The sequence below is a fragment of the Numida meleagris genome, chromosome 2 (assembly GCF_002078875.1).
Source record: "Numida meleagris isolate 19003 breed g44 Domestic line chromosome 2, NumMel1.0, whole genome shotgun sequence".
In the NCBI taxonomy this organism is placed as follows: domain Eukaryota; kingdom Metazoa; phylum Chordata; class Aves; order Galliformes; family Numididae; genus Numida; species Numida meleagris.
In genome coordinates, this window is record NC_034410.1 from 55,620,988 (window position 1) to 55,644,584 (window position 23,597).

Genomic DNA, 23,597 nt, shown 5'->3' on the forward strand with positions numbered 1-23,597 from the left:
GACATGTCAGAGTTCTTCTTTCCCACCAATTGCAGCATTGCTGTACTTGATAGATAAATCTATGACAATTACACATCTTAGTATCTTAGTTTCAGCTGAGACGGAATTGTTTTCTTCGGAGTGTCTGCTATGATGTTATGTTTTAGTTCTACGAGAAAAATAATTTTGATAACACACTGATGTTTATAGTTGCCTGCTAAGCCAAGGCCGTCCACAGCACACAGCCCAAGGAGTTGGGGGGGGGAACAGAATAAGGACAGCTGACTTAAAGTGACCAAAGGTGGATATTCCATACCGTATGACATCAAGCAGAAGTATTGTAGGGGGTGGGAGTGCATCTCACTGTCTTCCGCTGCTCAGAGGGTGGTGGTGAGCAATTGCTTGTGCATGAGTTGTTATATACATTTTTATATATATATGGTTATGACTATTTTCCTTTTCTTTTTCTCTATCTTAGTAAATAGTTTTATCTCAACGCACAAATTCTACTTTGTTTTTTTTTTTTCTTCTCTCCCCCATCCCACTGGGAAGGGGGGGAGTGAGCAAACAACTGTGTGGTGCTGAGCCACCTGCCAGGTTAAACGACAACACTTTGTTTTCATTTAGCTACTTTTTGCTCTTCTGTCATATGTTATTTTTTGTTTATTTTTTCTGATTATTGATCAGTTTGGCCAATAGCAAGATGTGAACTGTGTTTAGTTTAGGCACAAATGCTGCAATAGTGAGTTTGTATTGTTTTTTTCCTTCTCTAACTCTGAAGGACAAAAACAAACCCCTGAGACTTTCAGAATGTTTTAAATTGGCTTTTCATGGTCTGATATTGTTCACGCATAGTCTTGTTTTCAAATGCAGGTTAGATGGTTATGTGATGGAAACAGTGAGTTGGGTTTTCAGGAAATTAGTGTGAGGCCATAAGTCTGTCAGATTTCATGTTTGTCTGGTTCCTGGGCAATGATTTTATTTCTTTCTCACTTTAATGTTGAATGCAGTCACACAATAATTGGCTCAAGATTGTCACTGCATGTCTGTGAAGCTTGTTTTGTTTGCAAAACACTCTAGAAGTGCAAGTATTGTTTAACAACTCGCTCATGTTTGAAGAGAAATATTTATGGTATTTATAAATCTAATTATCCTCATTTAGGCTCATTCATGAAGTCTTGGATACGACCCTGTGAGTCTATCTTTGCATCCCTTTTCCTCATTGGTAGCCAGTAGTAGATCACCTAACACCTCAGACCTTCACATGGCGGCATTTAGGGAAACCGAAGTTGTTATTCTGCACTGAGATGTGGTAATGCTGAAATACACACTGAAGTGTTTTTTCCTGAACAGATAAAAGATCGGTTGTTATCTTAGGACCTACCAGATTTATTTCAGAGGTAATGTGAAAAAGTAGGCTAAGTACTTCTGTAGGAACACAAAAGGGGTGGGTTATAAGTGATGTTGGCCTTATGCAGAAAAATACAGTATTGATAAGTAATTGTAATACCACATGTTGTCTTCATTCAATACTGAAATATTTGCCAGGCTCTGATAGCATACCATGTTCTTCTGTTAGATCCCAAAAAGAGTGGTCTGGTGGAGCTGATTCTGCAAGTTGGGGTGGGACAGCTGAGTGAACAGCAGAAGGACACCCTGGTGAGGCAACTAGCTGTATTGCTGAATGTCTTGGATTCAGATATCAAAGTTCAGAAGATACAAGCATTCTCAGATATAAGGTACAAAGATGCCCTGCTGTGCCAGGAAGATTTATGATTTTCATCGAATCTTTCACAGATCACAGTTAATTGCAAAATAATGTAGAAAATGTTATCAAAGATGTTACAGCTCTCTACTGCATATACTTTAAGAAGTGAGTTTCATCTACTGTGGTAGACAGTCAGTGAAGTGAGCTCTCCAAGAGCTTGTTTTTTAAATATTTTATTAAAAAAAAAAACTCTGCACAGATTATCTCTTTTTGTTTCCTTAATTCTCTTTTATTCCTTCAAAGAACGTTCATGCAGAAATTTAAGTGTCTCTGTTCCATGTGGGGTTATTACTTTTCCCAAATGCTGGCTGGAATAAGATGGACAGACCTTCTCACAGTGAAGCAAGTACTGTATTTCAAAATAAGTTTCCAGTTGTATCTGATGACACTTACTTTGTTCCCCCCTTTTTTCCTCTCTAAGCTTCTGATACTTTTAAGAACTTTATATACATTTCCCCAGGCAACTGATAACAAAAATCCTTTTTTCACAGAGAAGGCAGCAGATTTTGTAGTATTCTACATGTAGTATCCTACTCCAAAGTAGATATCTTCTCTATTCGGAGTAGAGGGGTGGAAGTGGCCATATATGCAGCATGATTGTTAAAAACCTGTTAACATCTTACTTTAAATTACTTCTTGTTAACTGCTTGGTGATTTAAAATCTATTTTAGTATCTATTCATCTCTCCAGGAACCTCTTAAAAAGGAAAAGAAGATATATTATCTATGGCTGTAACACCTTAAAGTTCAGGTTGGATATTAGGAAACATTTCTTTTAGAAAGAATCGTGAGGTATCAGAACAGGATGCCCAGGAAAGTATCGGAAGTCACCATGTCTGGAGGTTTTCAAGGGAAGGTAGATGTGGCACTGAATGACATGACCATACTATGTCCAGATTAGCAGGCATGATTGTGATGGATTGATGGTTGGACTAAGTGAACTTGAGTTTTCTTTTCCAACCTTATTGATTCTGTGCTGAAGACATGCAGCTTCCAACTACTACTTTTCGACTAAAGATGTTCCCTGAAGCACATGATGCTGGATGAGATCAATACTACCAACACTGCTTGAATTTTCTAGATTTTCTCTAACTGCTTCAGGGTGCTTTGTGATAGGTTCTAGACAAGTGGAGTGAAAGCAGACATTGAGTACATTCTTCTCTTATAGTGAGCATCAGGAAGACCTTTCTTTTCTCACTGTTCCTCTGTGAAGAAACTGAAGAACTTACTAGTGCTTCTGGCTTAGAATAAGATATAGTTGCCATGATATTTGGATAGAGTTGGCTGATATGTAGACAGTTCCCTAATCTGTATCAGCAGTGATATTTGCTTTCCAGAAACAAGCAAAACCAAAGGCTGTCAACTGAATACCTGACAAAAGTAATCTTAGACTAATCTATACTGTTCTCTCTACAGCACTGCAGTTGTGTTCTACGTCCAGAATGGGCATCCTTCCAAGGTGATCAAGGCATCAGATGTGTCTCGAACTTTGCATGTGCAGCTTCTGAAAGAGAAGGCTGACTTTCTGCTTTTTAAAGTCCTGCGAGTTGACACAGCTGGTATGTTTACCATCTGGTGTCTGGGATTTTTCTTTCTGAAATACGACATTGAGGATAATACTTAAAATGCATGCTCATATGTGTTAAACTGGTGCCAGTAACTTGTGTTCTTTTAAAATATATGCTTTTGCCTCCTGTTATAGGTAGAGCCTTATCTGACATAGATCAGGAAGACCTGGGAAATGAGAAAGATTCACTCATATCATCTTTTGTTGGAAGATGAGCAAAGCTTACTATAACCGTACTATGGAATGTTCCATGTCTCTTCAAGGCTTTTAGTGTTCAGTAATAGGCTTATAATGCAGATTTTATCTGTCTGTAGCAGGCAAAATGGTCAGGTCATCACTGTGTTCACATTGTCTTCTAAGGAGATTATATTTGCATCATAAGTGGGCCCCAGGGGGTTTCAGAGCAAACTTTTGCTTGAACTTCAAAACCTAGCCTGACATTAAACTGTGCTAGTAACATGAGCCCTTTATGACACTCATATTACAGATATGACTTACTCAGTCATTGAAAAATCAGGAGATAAGAATCCAAATGCAAACAGAGTAAGCAGCTGTAGCACTAAAAATAGTCATAAGTTCTGTAGTAAATTCTGATTTTGTTCACCTGTTGAAAAGGACTATTGTTTTGTTGTAGCTACACTTGGATTACCAGTATGCATAGGTATCCCTTGAAAATATTGCTTCACGTTTTTCTGCACATAGCAAATCTGCCACTATAAGTTTAAGAGGAATAACTTTATTCTAATAAGATGTGTTGGTCTAAGATGTGTTGGTCTAGCAACAGATTCTGCTGTAAGCCTGTGATATGTAAGTGTTCTGTCCTGCAATCCTGCAATTCAATTATGAAATACTGAAATGCACTTTAGTGGTGTGATGCTTGTCTTACAATACTTGGTAATATTAGTATTCCTGAGATCTCAGGTACCTTAGAGGTTCTTAGAGATACGTCATAAATAAAGGAGGAGGTCTGAACTCTACAACTTCAGCTCATCATTACTTGTGGTTGGAATAATCTGTTCTCAACTTGCATACAATTTCAGTATTGTACACATAAGATATTCTCACCCTTCTCTTCAGAGCCTGCTGAAACATACGCCTATTTAATACATGACATCAAAGACAAGGGAGATAGTACCAGAATGTTATGAATTAGATGATTTACACAGTAAATCAGATGATCTCACAGTAAGAGATTGTGTAACAAGTTGTCTATTTACACAGCTAACTTACATTTGTTATTGTTCTTAGCATGTCTTTTAAAATGCTCTGGACATGGACATTGTGACCCTATAACAAAGCGCTGTATTTGCTACCAGCTGTGGATGGAAAACTTATTTAATCGTTATCTAAGTGATGGCGAGAGTAACTGTGGTGAGTTTCAGTGCTACAGGATATATTCTAATAACCAGTTTTCTTTTTGTGAGACTGTTATTATTTGCTAACAGAATAGGAGGTAGATGCTGGGAGAATGTTGGAACAGTCTCTATTGTCCAGCCTGCCAGTATTCTTCTAAGGAAATAAATATCTTTAAATTATTTGACTTGTGTTGTGAAATAATAAAGACTTATAAAAAGTAGTCCTTATTTTAAATATTTAAAATATTTTAGAAACATGAATTTTAAAAGTATCACTGAGAGGAAAGTGTAAGAATTTTAACTGCTGGGGAGAGAATTTGAATCAATTTGAGGCTACCTGGCAGGTTTGTTTGATACTGTGTGTATTGCAAAGCTCTTAGGTGGATCCATCAGATTTTTGCAAAGCTGAAAAAGAAAGCAACAACTTACGTGTTCTAAGTGATTGTTTGGTGCTTCCATACCAAAGTATGACCTGACCTAAGGAAAGCAAACACTGGTGTTCTGGACTAAGCAATATAGTCATCTGTAAATCTTTAACTTCTTAAGCTGATTAATTACACTGTTTCTTTTTTCCACTTTACTTGTTGTACCTGGGAAATACAATCTAGTTTCATCATTTTAAACATGTCTATATTCCATGGCACATCCAACAAATCAACTAAGCCAATTTAATATTACATAGGAACCTTCTATTTAAAGTAGGTAACAGTTTTAATTTAACTAAATAGGTATTCTACATAAGTTTAAGAAAAGCTGAACTTTCAGTGCTCTGAAGACTTAAAGACATTTTGTTGAGTAACGCACTAGCCTTCAAGTATCACAGAATCTTGGGGATTGGAAGGGACCTCTGGGGATCATCAAGTCTAACCTCCCTGCTTGTATGGTATGGAATAGATGTATGTAGTGGCTTCTGACCAGTTTTCAGATAACCTGAGAAAGGTATTAGTTACAATCTGATATTAAGAATGGAATAGTTTACGCCCCTCTGAAGATAAGGGCTCACTGGAAAACTTCCCAAAGAAAGCAGTCTCCCAAGTAGAGAGATTATTCCCTCTTTGCTGCCAGCCCTTAAATGAGGCTATTGAGGCGTGGACCAAGGGTCCACCCCTTCCAGTCATACAGATGAATTGCCTGCACCTGTGATTCTAGGGCTGGCCACGGCTCTTTACTAGGTGCTCAGTCACTGGTTCAAGCTGTGCCTTAACTTCCCATACAGTTCTAAGGCAGGTTCCCTGGAGTAGGCTGCTCAGAAAAGTGTCCAGGTGGATTCTGGATATCTCTAAAGAAGGAGACTCCACTCTTGGCAACTGTTCTAGTGTTCTGTCACCTTCACAGTAAAGAAGTTCTTCCTTATATTTGTATGGAACTTCCTGTTTTGCAGTTTTTGCCTGTTGTCTCTTGTTCTGTCACTGCACACAACTGAAAAGAGTGTGGCCCAATCCATTTGACTCCTGCACTTTAGATATTTTAAATAGCAATGAGATCCCTTCTCAACCTTCTTCTCCAAGCTGAAAAGTTCCAGATTTCTCAGCCTTTCATTGTTGACACACTTGAAAAAACCTTTCTTGTTGTCCTTGACCTTGAAGGCCTTAGCCTTCCTCATTACATCTCTGCAGGCCCTGACAGTGTTCCTGTATTCCTCCCAAGTGGCCAGGCCCTTTTTCTAAGTTTCATAAACTTTCTTTTTCCATGAGTTCCTTGCTCATCCATGGAGGTCTCCTGCAACTTTTGCCTGATTTCTTACTTTTAGGGATGCACTAGTCTTGAGCTTGGGAGAAGTGGTGCTTAAATGTCAACCCAAAAAGTAATTCTGTAGAAATTGATAGGAAGCACATGGCATTTGCTACAAGCCGTAAGGTAACTGTGGGCAAAGTATCTGGCAGTGAGTAGTGGTTGGTAATTGACCAATCGAAAGGGGACAGTATGTTTTAAACCTGAGATTGGGCCCTCCTGCAGCCCGGCCTTAGTGCTCTGTGTTCTGGAGTGTAATAACACTGAAACAGTGAATGTATGCATGTGGGAATTTCTCATTATTTCACATCTTTCTAAATCTCTCTTAAGTCTCCCTGGATTTAAAAATCTAAATGTGCAAGTAGAAGGATCTGTCACTAATCAGTTGTTCTCTTAAAGTATTGCTAAAATGCTAGACACAGGTTACATCTATGCTTGTTTGAATTAGAGAATGAGGACTGAGATGGTTACATGACCCTCTTGACTTTCAGCTCCTATGTGAATTTTGGCTATTTTGTGATAGTAAAAGGGATAGGGGTGGGAGAAAGGTTTTGAAAATGAGCATTTTCAGTTTGGAACTTTAAGAATATGTTATTCTGAGATTATAGAAAAGTACTAATTTCTCATGTACTCCTGTTAGCACCTCCCATTGCCCAGGATTAATAGAGATTAATAGAAAGGTATTAGATATTCTCCTGCACTTATTACTTTACAAAGCTCTGTTATGTTTCTTTTTTTCAGACTGGAGTATACTCTATGTAACTCTATCTGCTTTTATTATGATTGTGGTCATGATAGGGCTTGCCTGGTTCTGCATCTGCTGCTGTAAAAGGTACTTGATTTGAGTTTCTTTTTGGTGGGGTATAAGCAACAACTGCACACAGCTGCCATATTGTAGTCCAGTCCTTAGCACTAAACCACTCAACTCCTTACAAACAATTGAGGAGCTTCTTCTGGTACTTTCTGTATATATGTGCTTTCCTTTTTTGGGGAAAAAAAAAAAAGAAGAATATCTACCTGTGGCTCTGTGTATTATTCTGTATTTTGAATAACAAAAGGCCAGTTCTGGAATATCCTTCAAATTAAGAGTTTATTTATGTCAAAATACTGAGTGTGTACCATGGATTTTCATGGTCTTGTCACACTGAGTCCTCCAGCTACTCCATGCTAAGAAAAAAAAAAAAAAAGGCACATCCTGAAGGTCACTGAGATAGGATGTACAAATGGAGCTACTCTCATCCTGTCTTTGACAGGAAAAGTAGACATGACTGCTGTATCTGGTTGGCAAGCAAGGAGTTCTCCAAGAATCTGTCTCGCAGACTCTTTGCTGCTTCTTTTCTTAAGCAGTTTTACCTACCACTGTATGTTTTATTCCCCTCCATGTGCCCCAGCACCCTACCTGTCTTGTCTTTCCTAGTGAGCCACTAAGAAATGGTTAGAAACAGAAGTCTGTTCAGATTCTGTAACTAGATTTTTTGCTGCTGCATGAAAAAGCACAGCAAAGAGGTGTTAAGGTGTTATCAAAAATGAGACATTATCAAAGTCTTCCTGGATTTTTAACTTTATCTAGGGTATCTTTTCAGTATGTAAGGGATGTTGTTTGAAATGCACAGGTGTTGGTATTGCTTTCTTTTTATGGTTGAAGGAACAGTGCTATTTAGTAGAAAAGGTTTAAATAGAAGTGCATCTCATATAAGTGTGGGATGCAGGTTTGCAGGGATTTGGTAAGAAAGAGAGTGTTCATGGAATTCAGCTGCTTCCTTGCTTTTATCCTCACACAAACAGCTGAAACATAAGGTGAGGATCTGAAACGCTGTAGGAGTGAATGCTGGAGAAGGATGAGGAAAAAATTGGGTCTATTTTTGGCTGCAAACCAGTAGAGCTTTGTTCCTGCATATGTATGAGGGAGCTGTTCTCTGTTTTTGATTGGTCTTCTCTGTAAATATAACCAGACAAGCTCTACTTAAACTCTCTTAGTTTTAAAACACCCAACCAAATAAACAAACACCTAAACAATTTAGTTTGGGAACTAAGCAGTTCTTTCAGAAATTTTATTTGGGATCTAATGAATATGTCTATCTTGTGTCTAGCTAATGTGTTGAAATTGAACAAACCGAACCCCTGTGGGCTAGGAAATAAGGTCAGTCTTGCCTTATTTCTTCATCTTTATATATGACAGAGCAAATAAATTCTGCTCTCTGGTCCAGATTGTGCAGCTGCTTTTTACAGGTATAAACCGGAACAGCTCTTCTTCAGTGGAGGTTCTATATATGGGATATGTAGCTATGTGTATGAGAAGAGATAAGCGGATTTATGTGAGAACTAAATATCTTTGTGGTAACTTCCTTTTTAGCAGAAAGAGGACTAAGATAAGAAAGAAAACAAAATATACTATCCTAGATAACATAGATGAGCAGGAGAGAATGGAGCTACGACCCAAATATGGTAAGAGCTATCTCTTTCTTTGGAATTTCTCTAAGCAGTATATCTTTAAGCTGTTAACTCATCCGCCAAGTTTACAGTCAGTAGTTTTAAACTGATATCTGCAGTCAAGAAGAGCACAGAGGCTGGAGTTGGTTGGGAATGACAGAGGCAAGCACAGTGTCATGGTTTTATGATTTTCGGTTATTGGTATTCCACATCATAACATCATGTAGTGAATGTACCTGGTTCTCAGAAGAGAAGGACTACTACAGTCCCCACGGCACTTTGCTCCTCTGTTACCATTTTCCAGCCGGAGGGAAAAGATAAAAGCTCGCAGTATAAAAACTTGCAGATCACGAGACCTCGTCCCTTTTTCCGCCGTCTCTCGTCTTGGCAGCACCTCGCTCTCCAGCCGTCTTATCGTCGGTAGTAGAGTAAGGCCTACCTTGATTTTGGGACATTCTCTCTCTCTGTATTGAATTTATCAGCTTAAATTGTAATTATATTGTATTATAGTGTGTTGTTTTGCATTCCGATATTTTATTTAGTAAATTAGTTTGTTTCTCCTCAGATTGTTGCCGCTGTTCTTTGCTCTCAGGGCCATCTCCCTACCCTTTTCCCCTTTCCCCTTTTCCCGGGACGTGGGCCCTTGGGTCCCCCGTCCCCTTTGTCACGGAATCGGGCCTAACGCCCGTAAACCGTTGACACACAGATGGAGAAATTGTTGGGCAAGAATCACTTCATTTATTTCACAGTGTCTTGGGATCAGACAAAGTTCTGAGCTTCTTCATCAACTGTAATTTAGAGCATCTAATTGTCCCTCAGACTTTTTCCATGTAACCCCCTTTCACCTCACACACACACTTCATAATTTGGAGCTGATTTTGTTGGTGCATGACAGTGAGACTGTGGTCCCTTCTGGACCATAAATGCCTTGTTAAGCATCAGGTACTCCAGCTGCTAACCCCTGTCCACATATATTCTAGTTCACTTTATTGCAGTTTTTAGCAGGGAAAATATTAGAATCAACGGAAATACAGTCATTGTGAGAAACTGCTGTCATAGAAAGAAAAATGTAACATTTCTGTAGAAAATATGACTGCTCATTACCAGTCGCTTTAATCAGATAATTGAGCAGACAGACAAATTTCCAGATTTGGGCTATTAGAAGGGGGTTACTATGTACTAAGATCACTTAACTGTTTCTAATTTAACTGAGTGTGTTCACTTTCCATGGCCATAAACCACTAGGGCTGCAGTGAGGTCAAAATTGTATCCACCTGACTGTATTTTGTACCTCCTAGACCAGTTTTTTAAATGAGTCATGGTAGTGGTGCAGGCTTTTTATGCTGGGTTGCAGAGTGTTTTCACTTGTTTTCTCCTATCACAGCAGAGTACAGGATGATTAAACTGTCAAAAGTGAAATGTTTCTAATGAGCTTGGTGATTTTTTGTTGTTGTTGTTTTTGTTTTGTTTTGTTTGTAATTTTTAGGTATAAAACACAGAAGTACAGAACACAACTCCAGCCTGATGGTTTCTGAATCAGAGTTTGACAGTGATCAGGACACTATCTTCAGCAGAGAAAGGATTGAAAGAGAGAATACTAAAACCCTTATGAATGGATCAATTAGAAATGGCGTTTCCTTCAACTACAGCTCCAAAGACAGATAACTGAATGAGGGTAAAAGCATAGAACACACTAGTCCAACACATCTAAGACATGCTGACCAACCTCTGATTTTCTAAATCCAAAGCTTCCTAAAATATCAACTAGTTGCAGGTGAAAGGGTAAATTTCTAGAACAGTGGGAAGGAAGGGAGAAGAAAATATTATATGGTCAGCTAACTCCTATTGTTACTGCTATAGAAACAAGGAAATGCACATCTTATTTCTTGCATGTTCCATGCTGATGTTTATCTGAAATTCAGAAAGCCGTTTTTTTTGCATTACTGCTACAAAATTAGCCAGGGTCATTATGGTACTAACAATAGATGGTAATTGAGATACATACAAGTATATGTCCTGTGCCCCTGTCTTTTTCTCAGAGGAGCCATGTGATTATGAAACTGACCTGAAACAGCAAAAACCAATATACAGAATTTCTGTTAAAACTGTAGAGAGCAGTATGTTACTGCAGCCTCCATTTTCGGTTTAGGTCAGGAGCACAGAGAGGCAACATTTGTAATGCGTTGTGTTTTTCTGACTATGCTTTGTGTGACTACCTTTTCTAGAGTAGTGATCATCAGATGGAAATACTTTTGTTTTTAAAGGAAGCTTACAATTTACTAGTTGCACTTAGCTATAAAGTAATGTGATACATCTTTGTGCTGCAGGATGCAGTGTTCTCCGTATTTACACGTGTATGGTGTCTCAGTATGGTGCCTGCAGGGAAGTCCAACCTTAGGTTGCTTCTGTAATGACAAAGGCACTTCTGCTTTCTATGGAGTTTGCCGTGTCCAGCCAGCAGCCAGTAGCAGAGAGGCACTGAGAACTCAGGGCCATGTGCCTTCTGAGCATCCTAAACAATCTTTTGCTTAGCACTTTTGTAGAGCTATGGCCCTTTTAAGACCAAACTCTTAGTTAAGTTTCAATCTATCAGACTCGGTGCTCAGTTAACGAATGTGACAGGCATTTGTGTAGTGAAATGCTTATGGCAAAGTACCATGTGTAGAGCAGAAGGTTTAATGCTTATCTATACAGCTTGGTGGTTGGTTCTAAGGTTTTAGCTTGAACGTTGAATTGTTTTACATTTTCCTCTAGTTATTCAGTGGCTAGATGTATTGGAATAAAGCATTTGAGTTCTGATGTTGCTGCTCTCATTTGCAGTATGGATAATTTCTTTTCCTTGGGTTTGTTAGGCTTTAAAGCCATGTTCCCAATACTGTTTTTGAAGTCGCACACAGAAGACCTGGCTTTTGTACGTAAGCCTCTCTTGTGGGGGCATAAGCACCTGTGGCACTGTCTGGCAAGGATGCCAGCCTTTCCTGTGGGTTCTTTACTGACATGTTGGAGGTCTTGGGCTGAGCTAGAAAAATGATATTTCGTATTGCAGAAAACATTCCCCTTGGGAGCACATTGGACAGGGTTTTTTTGCTTGATGTTTTTTGTATGTGTTGGTTGGTTGTTTTTTAATCTGATGGTAAAAAATCAATTAATGGGGAGTGGTAGAACAGTGTAGAGATCATGAGGGGCAGATCAGAAGGGGCACAGAGAGAACATAACTCACCCCTGTAATGAGGAATAACTTGGAGAATTTCTGGAGCTTTCTTCACCTCTTCATGGAATTCTGACACAAAAGATTGGTTGGGTTGAACACTGGCTTTTGTGCATCTCTTGTTAATGGAGTTGGGCAAAAGACAGAAGAACTAACTAGGTTGGAAGGAATCAGCAGACAGAAAGTGCAGTAACACGGCATGCTCGTGATTTGAATCCTCTCATGACTGTGCTTGGTCTCATACATTTGATTTCTTGTCTGTGAAGTTATTAGTACCACACTGAGAGCCTGTGCCCAGCCCTTTGTTTCTGTGGAGACCTGAGTGTGGTCTCAGGTATCATAGAGGTGGGATAGGCAGAAATGGGCTAAAAAAGGTTAATGTAGGTTTTTTCTTTGTTTTTCCCATGTCCTCCAACAGATGAAATATAAATTGTCTGATTTTGTTTCTTTAGAATCCAAGTTTTAACTATTTATAAGTTTTAGAATATTTACTGAAATGCATCTACTTTCTCATCCTTCCCCTTTTGGAGTGTGTTTGTTTATATTTAATAAGTCGTAAAATTATAGAATGGCTTGGGTTGGTAGGGACCTCAAAAATGATCTAGTTTCAACCCCCCTACCATGGGCAGGCTTTACACCCACTAAACCAGACACTAGATGAGGCTGCCCAGGGCACCATTCAACCTGGCCTTGAACACCTCCAGGTCTGGGGCATTCACAACTTCTCTGGGCAACCTGTTCCAGTGCCTCACCATCCTCTGAGGGAGAATTTTCCCTCTAACATCTAATGTAAATCTCTCTTTTAGTTTAAAATCACACTACCTTGTCCTATCACTATCAGAACATATAAAATTAAAATGTCTGTCTCCCTCCTGATTATAAACTCCTTTAAGTACTGGAAGACCGCAATGAGGTCTCACAGTGGACTTGCTTGAACAGCTCTGTGTCTTTCTTGTGCAGGGGGCATTGTACCTGGACACAGTATTCCAGATGAGGCCTCACAAGGGCAGAGTAGAGAAGAACAGTCATCTCCTTCACCCTGCTGGCTTCCCCTCTTTTGATGAAGCCCAGAATACAGTACAGCCTAGTACAGCTGGCCTCACAGGCTGCAAGCACACACTGCAGTCCCAATTTTGTCCACCAGGACACCCACACCTTTCTCCACAGGGCTGCTCTCAATGAGTTCCTCTCCCAGTCTGTACACATGTCTGGGAGTCCCCTGATACAGGTGCAACACCTTGCACTTGACCTTGTTGAACTTCATTATGTTCAAGTGGGCCCACTTTTCAAGTGTGTGCTGGTCCCTCTGGATGACATCCCTTCCTTCTATTGTATCAACTGCACCACTCAGCTTGGTGTCATTAGTAGACTTGCTGAGGGTATGCTCTATCCCACTATCTATGTCATTGATAAAGATGTTGAAGAGCACTGGTCCCAAGATGGACCCCTGGGAGGACACCACTCATTACCAACCTCCACTTGGACATGGAGCCATTGACAACAACCCTCTGACTGTGACCGTCCAACCAATTCTTTATCCATCAAATAGTCTAGCCTTCAAATCCTTAGCTCTCCAGTTTAGAGATAAGGATGTGCTCTGGGAACATGTGAAAAGCCTTGCAGAAGTCCAGGCAGACAACATCCGTTGCCCTTACTTTGTCCATTAATGCCATCACTCCATCATAGAAGGCCACCAGATTGGTCAGGCACAATCTGCCCTTGGTGAAGCCGTGCTGGCTATCTCAGATCATCTTGTCTCACATGTGCCCTAAGATAGCTTTCAGGAGAATGTGCTGCATGATCTTCCCAGGCACAGACATGAGGCTCACCATCCTGTAGTTCCCTGGGTCTTCCTTTCTCCCTTTCTTAAAAATGGGTGTGATGTTCCTCTTTTTCCAGTCACTGGGGACTTTGCCTGACAGCCATGACTTTTCATATATGATGGAGAGTGGCTTTGCAGCCACATCAGCCAGTTCCTTTAGGACCCTAGGATGCATGTCATCTGGCCCCACAGACTTGAATGTATTCATTTGCATCAGTGGGTCTCTGAATTACTCTCTTACAGTGAGAGGGATTTTGCTTGGGAGGGATATGGGAAGGACATGAGAGACATAGGAAGCCTGACTGCCAGTGAAGACTGAGGCAAAGAACTCAAATACCTTGACCTTTTCCATGTCTATTTCAGTCAAACCAACGTTCCTGTAGAATCCTTTCTTGTTATTTGTCCCATCCTTTGCCAAGTTCAGCTCCTTGTGCGCCTTGGCTTTACTGTTCCCATCTACATGTCTGGATGGCATCTCTGTATTCTTTCCAGGCCACACATCCCTGCTTCCGCTCCCTGTGCATGTTCCTCTTTTCCCTCATTTTAACCAGCAGGTCCTTGTTCATTGATCAATAAACCAGGACAGCTTTTGATTCCTTTCAATTTCTACTTCAGATGTATTAACATAGTAATGCAGTATTCACTTTAAAGAATGCCGAAAGAAAAGTTAAAACCCACCCAGAATACTTTGCAAAATATTTGAGCTTAATCCATTCTGTGCAAATTCCCAAAATATTCTATCAGGAATTATGCTCTTGGAAATAGGCATTTTGAAAAAAAATGGAAATTACACAAGCATCTACGGCTTTCTATCAGCAACAGTGCCATTACTTATGCCATTTGTATAAAATCATAAAATGGTTTGGGTTGGAAGGGACCTTTAAAGATCATCTAGCTCAACCCTTGTGCCATGCACAGGGGCATCTTTCACTAGATCAGGTTGGTCAATACCCTGAATAGTCCAGCTTTGAATACTTCTGATGATGGGACATCCACAGCTTCACAGAGCAACTTGTTCCAGTATCTCATTACTCTCATAAAAAAAAAAAATACTTCACCTTTCATCCGATCGAAATCTCCTGTCTTTTTAGTTTAAAACCATTTCTCCTTGGCCCTGGTAAAAAGTCTTTCTTCTTCTTTCTTATAAGCCCCTGACATGGTTTTGTGATTTTTGGTTATTGGTATTCCACATCATAACATCATGTAGTGAATGTACCTGGTTCTCGGAAGAGAAGGACTACTACATTCCCCAAGGTACTTTGCTCCTCTGTTACCATTTCTGGCCAGAGGGAAAAGATAAAAACTTGCAGATCATGAGACCTCATCCTTTTTTCTGCCCGTCTCTCATCCTGGCAGCACCTCGCTCTCCAGCCGTCTTATCGTCGGTAGTAGAGTAAGGCCTACCTTGATTTTGGGACATTCTCTCTCTCTGTATTGGATTTATCAGCTTAAATTGTCATTATATTGTATTATAGTGTGTTGTTTGGCGTTCCGATATCTTATTTAGTAAATTAGTTTGTTTCTCCTCAGATTGTTGCCGCTGTTTTTGCTCTCAGGGCCATCTCCTTACCCTTTTCGCCTTTTCCCTTTTCCCAGGGCGTGGGCCCGTGGGTCCCCCATCCCCCTTGTCACGGAACCGGGCCAAATGCCCGTAAACCGTTGACAGCCCCCCTTTTTTATTGAAAGGTGACAATAAGGTTTCCCCCAAAGCCTCGCCTTCTCCAGGCTGAACAAGCCCAACTTTCTCAGACTTGTCTTTAGAGGAGAGATATCCCAGCCCTCTGATCATTTTTGTGTCTCTCCTCTGGACTTACTTGAACAAATTCATATCTTTTTTTTGATAGGGTCTCAAAAGCTGGATGCATTACTTTAGGTAGGGTCTCCTGAGAGCAGAGCCTGGAGGAAGAATCATCTCCTCAATCTGCTGACCACACTTCTTCTGATGCAGCCCAGGATATGATTGGTTTTCTGGGCTGCCAGCCCACATTGACAGGTTATATCCAGTTTGTCATTCACCACTATCCCATTCTCTGCAAGGCTGTTCTCAATCAGTTCTTCACCCAGTCTGTACTGATACTGGGGATTGTCCCAGCCCAGGTGCAGGGCCTTGCACTTGGCCTTGTTGAACTTTATGAGGTTCATGTGGGCCCACTTTTCAAGTAGGCCACTGTCTCACCTTTACAGACTTGAGATGGCCCCATGTGAACCTCGTGGAGTTTTCTATGGTTGGCATTCCTTTCCACTGGAGTAACTAATGCACAACTGAGCTTCATGTCATCCGCAAAATTGCTGAGGGTCCACTCAGTCCCATTAGCAATGATACTGAGCAGGATTGGTTGCAGTATGGACCCTTGAGAGACACCACCCATTACTGGTTTCCAGACATTGAGCTGTTGGTTGTAACTGTGGATATGGTCATCCAGCCAGTTCCTTATCGTTTGTCCATCTAATCCATATCTCTGCAGTTTAGAGGCAAGAACATTTTGAGATACTGTGTCAGTGGTGTTAATGGAATTCTAGGTAGATGACATCAGTTGCTTTTCCTTTGTCTTCTGATGTCTGCTCCACTGTAGAAGGACAGTGGATTAATCAAACATGTTTTGCCTTTGGTGAAGCCATGTTGACTGCCTCTAAACACCTTCGTGTCTTCCATGTGCTTTCATGTAATTTCCAGGATCATTTATTCCATCTGATTTTACTAGGCACTGAGGTGAAGCTGACTGGTTGGTTGTTCACAGGATCCTCCTTCCTGCCATCTTCTAAAAATCAGTGTGGTATTCCCTCTTCTCCAGTCACTAGGGCAGGCACGTCCAGCCCGCAGCCCAACACCACTCGCGATGCAGCCCACACTCCTGGCTGCCATGTCATCACAGCAGCAGCTCTACTCTGATGAGTGGCCCAGGCCAGTCTCAGGACACAGGGAGGGCTCAGTGCAGTGCTGATGAATAACATGGCACTGTGCTTAATTTGGAAGGAAATCGTGTCAGTTTTCAAAGATTACAATTTGAAAATTCATTATATGCAGAAACACCTTGAGAACTCAATAGAAATGACAGCCACTGCCATCAAACCATCCTGATGCATAAGTTTCACAAAAACAAGGTCAAACATCCCACTAGTTTTATGTTTTTGTTGCTCTGTTTTTTTATGTTTTAATAAAAATACATAAAAAATAGTTTTGTTACCTATATACATTAAGTTTATTATATATTTTATATGCACCCCATGGCAATTCGTGTTTGCTCAATGTCACATAGACAAGCCGAAAGATTGGACAGCCATGTACTAGGAACTTTGACTACCATGCATTTTCAGGTATGATGGATAGTGGCTTAGCAGCTGTGTCTGCCAATTTCCTCAGATTCCCGTGATGCATCTCTCTGGGCCCTGTAGTGTCTATGTTCAAGTTCTTCAGATGGTCTTGAATCTGATAGGAGGGAGTTTGTTCCATCAGTCCATGCCAGAGGGAACTCAGGGACTGAGGGATTTGGTAAGAGTCGTTGCCAGTGAAAACTGAGGCAAAATATTGTCGACTACCTCAGCCTTCTCCACGTTCTCCTGTCTGGCTTATCAAAAGGTGTACATTTTCTTTAGTCTTCCTTTTCTGACGAATGTACCATCAGAAGCTGTTATTGTTTTTCACATTCCTTGCCAGATTCAGTTCCAACTGTGCCTTAGCTTTCCTGATCCCATCCCTGTGTTCTTTCCTGCATATATTTTCTTTCCTCCACTGTCCATGCGTTTCCTTTGTACACTTCATTTTGACCAGAATTCCAGCCATCTTGCTTTTTGTTCATCACTGTTTTTCAGAGGCTCCTCTGTGCATTAAATTGTTGTGGTTTTTTTTTTTTTTTTACCTGTAGGGCAAACCCTCCCCTACACACACCTCTCCTTCCTTGCCTATCCTGTTTGAATGGTTTATGGCTGTCAGTTACAGTGTTCCAGTCATGTGATTTGTCCCACCAAGTCTCAGAGACAGGAGTTAGATCATAGCTTTCCAGCTGCACAGAGGCTGCCAACTCCCGGTATCTGTTACCCATGCATTGCTATAGAGGCACTTCACTTGGGCTGTTGACAGTGTCACCTCTTTGGAGGAAGCAGCTCTGATTCCATTAAGGCATTTTACAGATGTTGCCTTGTTGGTACATAATGCATCAGCATCCCTTGATTCTTCTCTGTTGCTCAAATCTCATCCTCTCCCCCTGCTAAGTCTAGTTTAAAGCCTTTGTTGCAAGTCTGGCTGGCTTGTTGGCACAGATGCTTTTGCCTGTTGGTCAGGTGAATCCCATCTCAGCAGACACGGATTCTCAAAAGTAGATCCGATCCATAATCATAGAAGCTAAAGCCTTGAGTATGTCACCAACTGTGCAGCCAACCTTTGCCTTTTCGGTTTGTCTCCTCCTTTCTGAATGCCTTCCTTTGAGCAGGAGGGTAGAACAGACCATCATCTGTGGTCCTGATCCTTTTAACCATGCTCCAGGGGACGTACAGTCTCTTTTGATGGTTCTAAGATGCCTTGTTGCAGTGTCATTACTCATGGAATAGCAGTAGCAGATGATAGTCTGTAAGTTTCACAAGGCTCAGCAGCCTTTCAGGTACTACACAAATGCAAACTCCTTGTAGGCAGTAAGTTTCTCTCAGGAAGTTACTTGAATAGCAAACAGCTGCTTCAGTACCCCTCAGTAGAGAATCTCCAATTACTGTTTCCTTATGTGCTTTTCTGGTGGCTTTGGTTCTCATGCAGATGGATGAGTGGGTCATCTTCATGCGGCTGGCTTTTCCTGGATGCTGTCCATTTCTCACATGTTCTTCATTCTTCATCCTGACAGCATCATGTCTGTTATACAGCGGCATTTAAGGGGATGGAGGAAGGTTCTTCTTTCTACTCTGAACAGAGACAAGGGTTTGGTCTCTTTCATCTTATGAGTTACTTAAGTTATCAGATTCAGATTAGATTAGGATTTACGTTGTGTTGCCTTAAGGCAGGACTGTCTCTTAGCCTGGAACAGTACACAATACCATACACTGATCTCTAGCTCACATTCCCAGATACTGTGCCTGTTGAACTCCTCTTGTTGCATAGCTACTTGTTGGAAGAGTTCTGTCTGCTGTGCACACTTGTAGCTATGATATCTACCCACCACTGCTTCATGTACTAGAGCAACTTCCATATAGCAGAGCTCCATACATCATAAGGTCTGGACAGGTATTTTAGTCCCCGGGAGGTCTATTTGGGTGGAGATGGAAGCACTACAGTCTACCTATGCTTATATTTGTGTTTCAGCCACAGCCTTACTGTGCTTTACTTTCAGTAGGTCACAGACTCCTATACAGTTTCAAACTTTTAATGAAACGTTTCTTCCATTTTCTTTGGTAACCTTTTCACAAGTTGAATGCCATCAGTTTCTTCTGTTTCAACATCCTTCTCATATTCTTTGTGTTTCTTCTACAGGAACTGGGAACCTGAATACTTGGCTGCAGTAGACTTGATCTCCCTGTCAAATGCTGAGGCCCAGGGCTTCATCGTACGTACAACCCTCTCACATTCTACAGGAATGCATTCTTCTTACAGTAAGAAGACTCGACAGGACAAACTTCAGCCAGTCCTTAGTATTGTGCTCTATATTGTCTGCTCTCCAGCTTTTTTTTTTTTTTCCACAGCATCTTTCCATTACTGCTTATGCTAAGTCTCTGGTGTGCCTTTATCAATGAACTTACTGTTTAGTACGTGTCAGTGCAGTCAGCACCCTTCAATTTTGTCAAGTCTGTCACTTGCGTGTTTAGGGATTTATTTTACATTTTTCAAGTCTGGTGCTGAAGCAGATGGTTCTTTCAAGTACTCTAGTAAAGCAGCTAATCAGAAACCTGTTCTTATCAATGCTACAGAATTCCCTGGGCTGTTTCTCCCACACACACTCTTGCTATGGGTTCCAACCTTGAGATCAGTGGCAAGCTCATGTACCATGAGATCATCTGCATGATTTGGCTAAATATTTCTCACTCTAACAAGAAAGAAACTGGTCTAACGCTTCTATTGCCCAAGGACTTACCAAGTGGAGGATGCTTACAGAATTCTGTCCCCTAGGTAACACTTTGACATCTTCATTGTATTTTATTTACATTTTGAAAGCTGATTTTTGGAGCAGCCTCTCCAAAAATCTCTCTCATTCTAATGGTATAATTGTTCCATTATCCTTGGAGGGAGAAGTCATTCTTCGTTCATAGTATGAGGCTTGCAATTAATACGAACTTCCACCAAGATTTAAAAATAATCATTTCTGGCTCTGTGAATTTGTGATATCACATTGGCGTCTTAAGCATAATTTTGTCAAGAAATAAGGAGTGAATATAGCAAGGCTTTTATCTCAATTCAGTGACATTTTTATTTCTAGAAAAACTGCTTTATTGGTGCATGTCAGGTGGAATGAAAGAGAAGAAAAGCGAACTGTTAAGGTGCAAACACAGTTGCCAAATGTAGGACTGCTGATAGCTTTGCAATTTGGATTATCAATTATATTTGGGTTTGAAGCAACTACACAGTCCTCACATTTACTTCCACACGGCTTTCCTTTATGCACAGAAAGCATATAGCAGCTTCTTTCTGAAACAGGGATGTCCTCTGCTCTTCTGAGATACCATGTATGGCTTGTATGCTTGTCATGTATGGCTCTAGGTCCGTTGTAAAGAAATTCACAGTGTGGCATTGGTAAGATGCTCTCTTAGAACACAAACAGCGTGCCAACACTTGGAGTTCATCATAGTTTTGGTGTACGTTCTGGATTTTCACTTCCATCTTGGTTTTACATTTACAGATGCTGGCTGATACATGCACAAGTAGAGGTTATCTAGCTGTGTAGAAGGGCTGCCTCTGTTGCATTTTAAGTAGGGAATGTATTTAGAAAAACTTCCTTGCCATTACTGCCTGATGCGTTAAAGAGGTTCAAGTATTCAACATTGTCATACTGCAAATAATGTTTTGTGTTCATAGTTTTCTTAACTAAAACACTGCTGCAGTACAAACAGAAATATACCTAGGCAAGTCTGCTGTGATACACATCCAAAGCCTCCATTGTCCTGTGGTTCAACCTTTCATTTTAAATGAGAATGAATTGTTGAGAAATTCAAGAAAAATATGAGCAGTCTAATCACAGAGGAGTTTATTTGCACAGGGGAAAAAAAGGATGTTATTGTTTTGTTTGTCATAATACACTTTCAGCTGCATCCTTGTGGGTAAACAGAAGATGAGCAGTCAGCCAGATACATCACAGACAGCTCCTTTTCCTGTTTTTTTTTTTTTTTTTTGCTGTCAGATGTGGTTGCTTGTATAATGTTTTTCTCTTGGTTTATTGTGGCAAACAAAATTAACTGTAAACATGCAAGGAAGTTCACTGTGCCAAAAACAGATAAATTGTCGATGCTGAGCTTGAACTTTCTTTCAACAGTTGTAATATTCTTGAAATAATTTCCTTAGGCAAATTTCCTGTTCTTCTTTTAGGCCACATGAAACTAGTTTTGCACCTCAGTGTACTGGTAATGGGCTCTCATCAGCCGAGTTCTGGGATGGCAGTAATAAAATGACAAATATTGGTCTTCTAGCGATTTTTATAAGGATTGAAAAAGGAAAATATTTCTCTAGAAGGAAGGTAAGGCAGAAGTGAATTAGTTTCTTAACATCAGCTATTGCTTATCACTGATACCTAATTAGAATATTGAGCTCATGCCTCTGCAGTGAAGGAAAACCTATTTCGTTATACACCTTTTAGGTCCAGAACTCCCCAAGACAAGGGAACCCTGAGGCTTGGAAACTAAATTTAAAGGGGGAAAAAAAAAAAAAAAAACCAACCCTTTGTTTTGCATAAAGTATGAACCGGATGCCAATGAGCCATACATCATGTAGCTGGTCTGTGTATAGAAAAACTTCTCCCCCTGGGTGGATGGGTGAGCTATTGCAGAATTTATACAAAGAATCCAATTCTAACAAATGTTACTTTTGAAAATGACAGTGTATTGTAACTGGACCCACTTCTGAGCTGAAACTATTACATTTATGTAACTACAAATAAAATTTTGTCTTTTCTTCTAGGAACTTAGTGAGGTACTCTTTGAGACTTTCTGTGTTGGACTAAATACTCAAGTCGGGCTAAGGGAGACAAATTGTATGGCATAGCTGAAGTCTACTCAAAAGAGCAGTATAATATCTGATCTCTTGAGTTGCTACTGACAAAAGCAAATAGAAATGTTATGCAGGGAGGTAGCATAATTCAGTATATTAGGGAGCAGAAAAAACTGTCTTACTGCAATTCAGTTTCCATGTCCTGTTTGTCCTTGGGTTAGTTGCCTGTGCACCCTTCTGAATACCATACTTAAACCTTATACTTCAGGATAGGTTAAGCCTTCTATAAGCAGTAGGCCTGACAAAGGACAAACAGTTATCCTTAAGACTGCACAGTTGCAGTGATACAGCTACTTCAATGCCAAGTCAAATCTAGATACTTTTTAATTGAGGGATTGCCTGACTCCCAACAGCATTTGAATGAATGAGGAGTTTAGAACAGTATAAGCTATTTTACTATGTACAAAACATTTAAACTGCTATTTACATTTTGCAAAGCTTATGAAAACATAAAATCAATCATAGATGTCTTTAAAAAACAAACAAACAAATAGTCTGCCAACTAAATGGATAGGCCACAGAACTCTAGCTAACTTATGCATTTCCTTAAATCCAAAGATCTTGGTGACAAGACAGAGTGAAGAACAAGAACTTGCTATTCTAAACAAAATTAAATGCTAGATATTGGTCATACTTGAAATACTTCTCAGTAGCACCGACTGTCTTACCTCGCCGCTACTAGGTTGGTGTGGCCAGGACCAGGAGCCACCTCACTTACTCTATGTATGTGTTTTCCAGCTTAGCGTACTAATGGCCAAGCACTACCTGGAGTGACTTACCAGAAAAAAAAAAAAAAAAACTTTTATCTTTTGCACTACAGCTGGAGATAGTTTCTGCCTGGTAAGCTAAAAATGTTCAACTCCAGTAGAACAGGCAAATGTAGTTTCTTAAGAGTTCATTGTACTGAGAGGATAGATAGCAGCGGTTGAATGACAGAAATGTAAAGGCTAACATAAGAAAATAAGATGGAAGTTGGCCTTCAGTAAGTTGAACTGGAAATTAGAAATCATTTGCTGAGACAAACGGGAGTAAGGTTTTTAAAAACCTATTTTAAATGGAGAATTATGCAGGTAATCACATCTTGAAAGCAGGGAAACGCATTCTGATCTACAAAGCCGATCTCTTGTGGTAAAATGTATGATTTGGTGTAAAAGATTTGCATATGGAATAACCGATGGCATACAAATATGTCAAAGTAATCTCATCTACTTGATTTAGATGCAAGGCATTGTAATTGGGATAGCCAGTCTTGCACCTACAGAACACCTGCATGCAGAGAAATATCTTTCTTTCCAGTGCTAAGCCTGGCACAGCAAAATAGTTGTGGAAATCTGAGGCACTGAACTTAACTTTTGCTTCTGTCGGCTTGTGAGTTTGACAGTGAACACTGTAGTAAAGCACGAAATCCAATGCTTTCACATAAATTATTTATTAATTGAAAATGTTTTTCTATCACAGTTTTAAATCCAGGAATTTCTGAACATCACAAACGTTACTAACTTAACTCAAACGTGAGGTTTCAAGTATATCTTTTGTTAAAAGAATCACAGCTTTTGCTATGAAAA

The 23,597-nt window shown here is 40.2% G+C and overlaps 1 protein-coding gene across 17 annotated transcripts in view; it reads left to right on the forward strand.

Annotated features, from left to right (window-relative positions):
- KIAA0319 (KIAA0319 ortholog) overlaps positions 1-22,891 on the forward strand; it is a 64,978-nt gene extending 42,087 nt beyond the window's left edge. For 9 of the 17 annotated variants that reach the window (XM_021385533.1, XM_021385524.1, XM_021385525.1 and 6 more), the window contains 7 exons: positions 1,559-1,718; positions 3,163-3,305; positions 4,562-4,684; positions 7,141-7,231; positions 8,753-8,844; positions 10,316-10,504; positions 19,312-22,891. In XM_021385533.1, coding sequence (XP_021241208.1) covers positions 1,559-1,718; positions 3,163-3,305; positions 4,562-4,684; positions 7,141-7,231; positions 8,753-8,844; positions 10,316-10,494 — 788 coding nt within the window. In that variant the 3' untranslated portion in view covers positions 10,495-10,504; positions 19,312-22,891. Of the gene's footprint in view, positions 1-1,558; positions 1,769-3,162; positions 3,306-4,561; positions 4,685-7,140; positions 7,232-8,752; positions 8,845-10,315; positions 10,505-19,311 lie in introns of those variants that run through there. The other 8 variants (XR_002434775.1, XR_002434776.1, XM_021385527.1 and 5 more) reach the window with 8 other exon arrangements.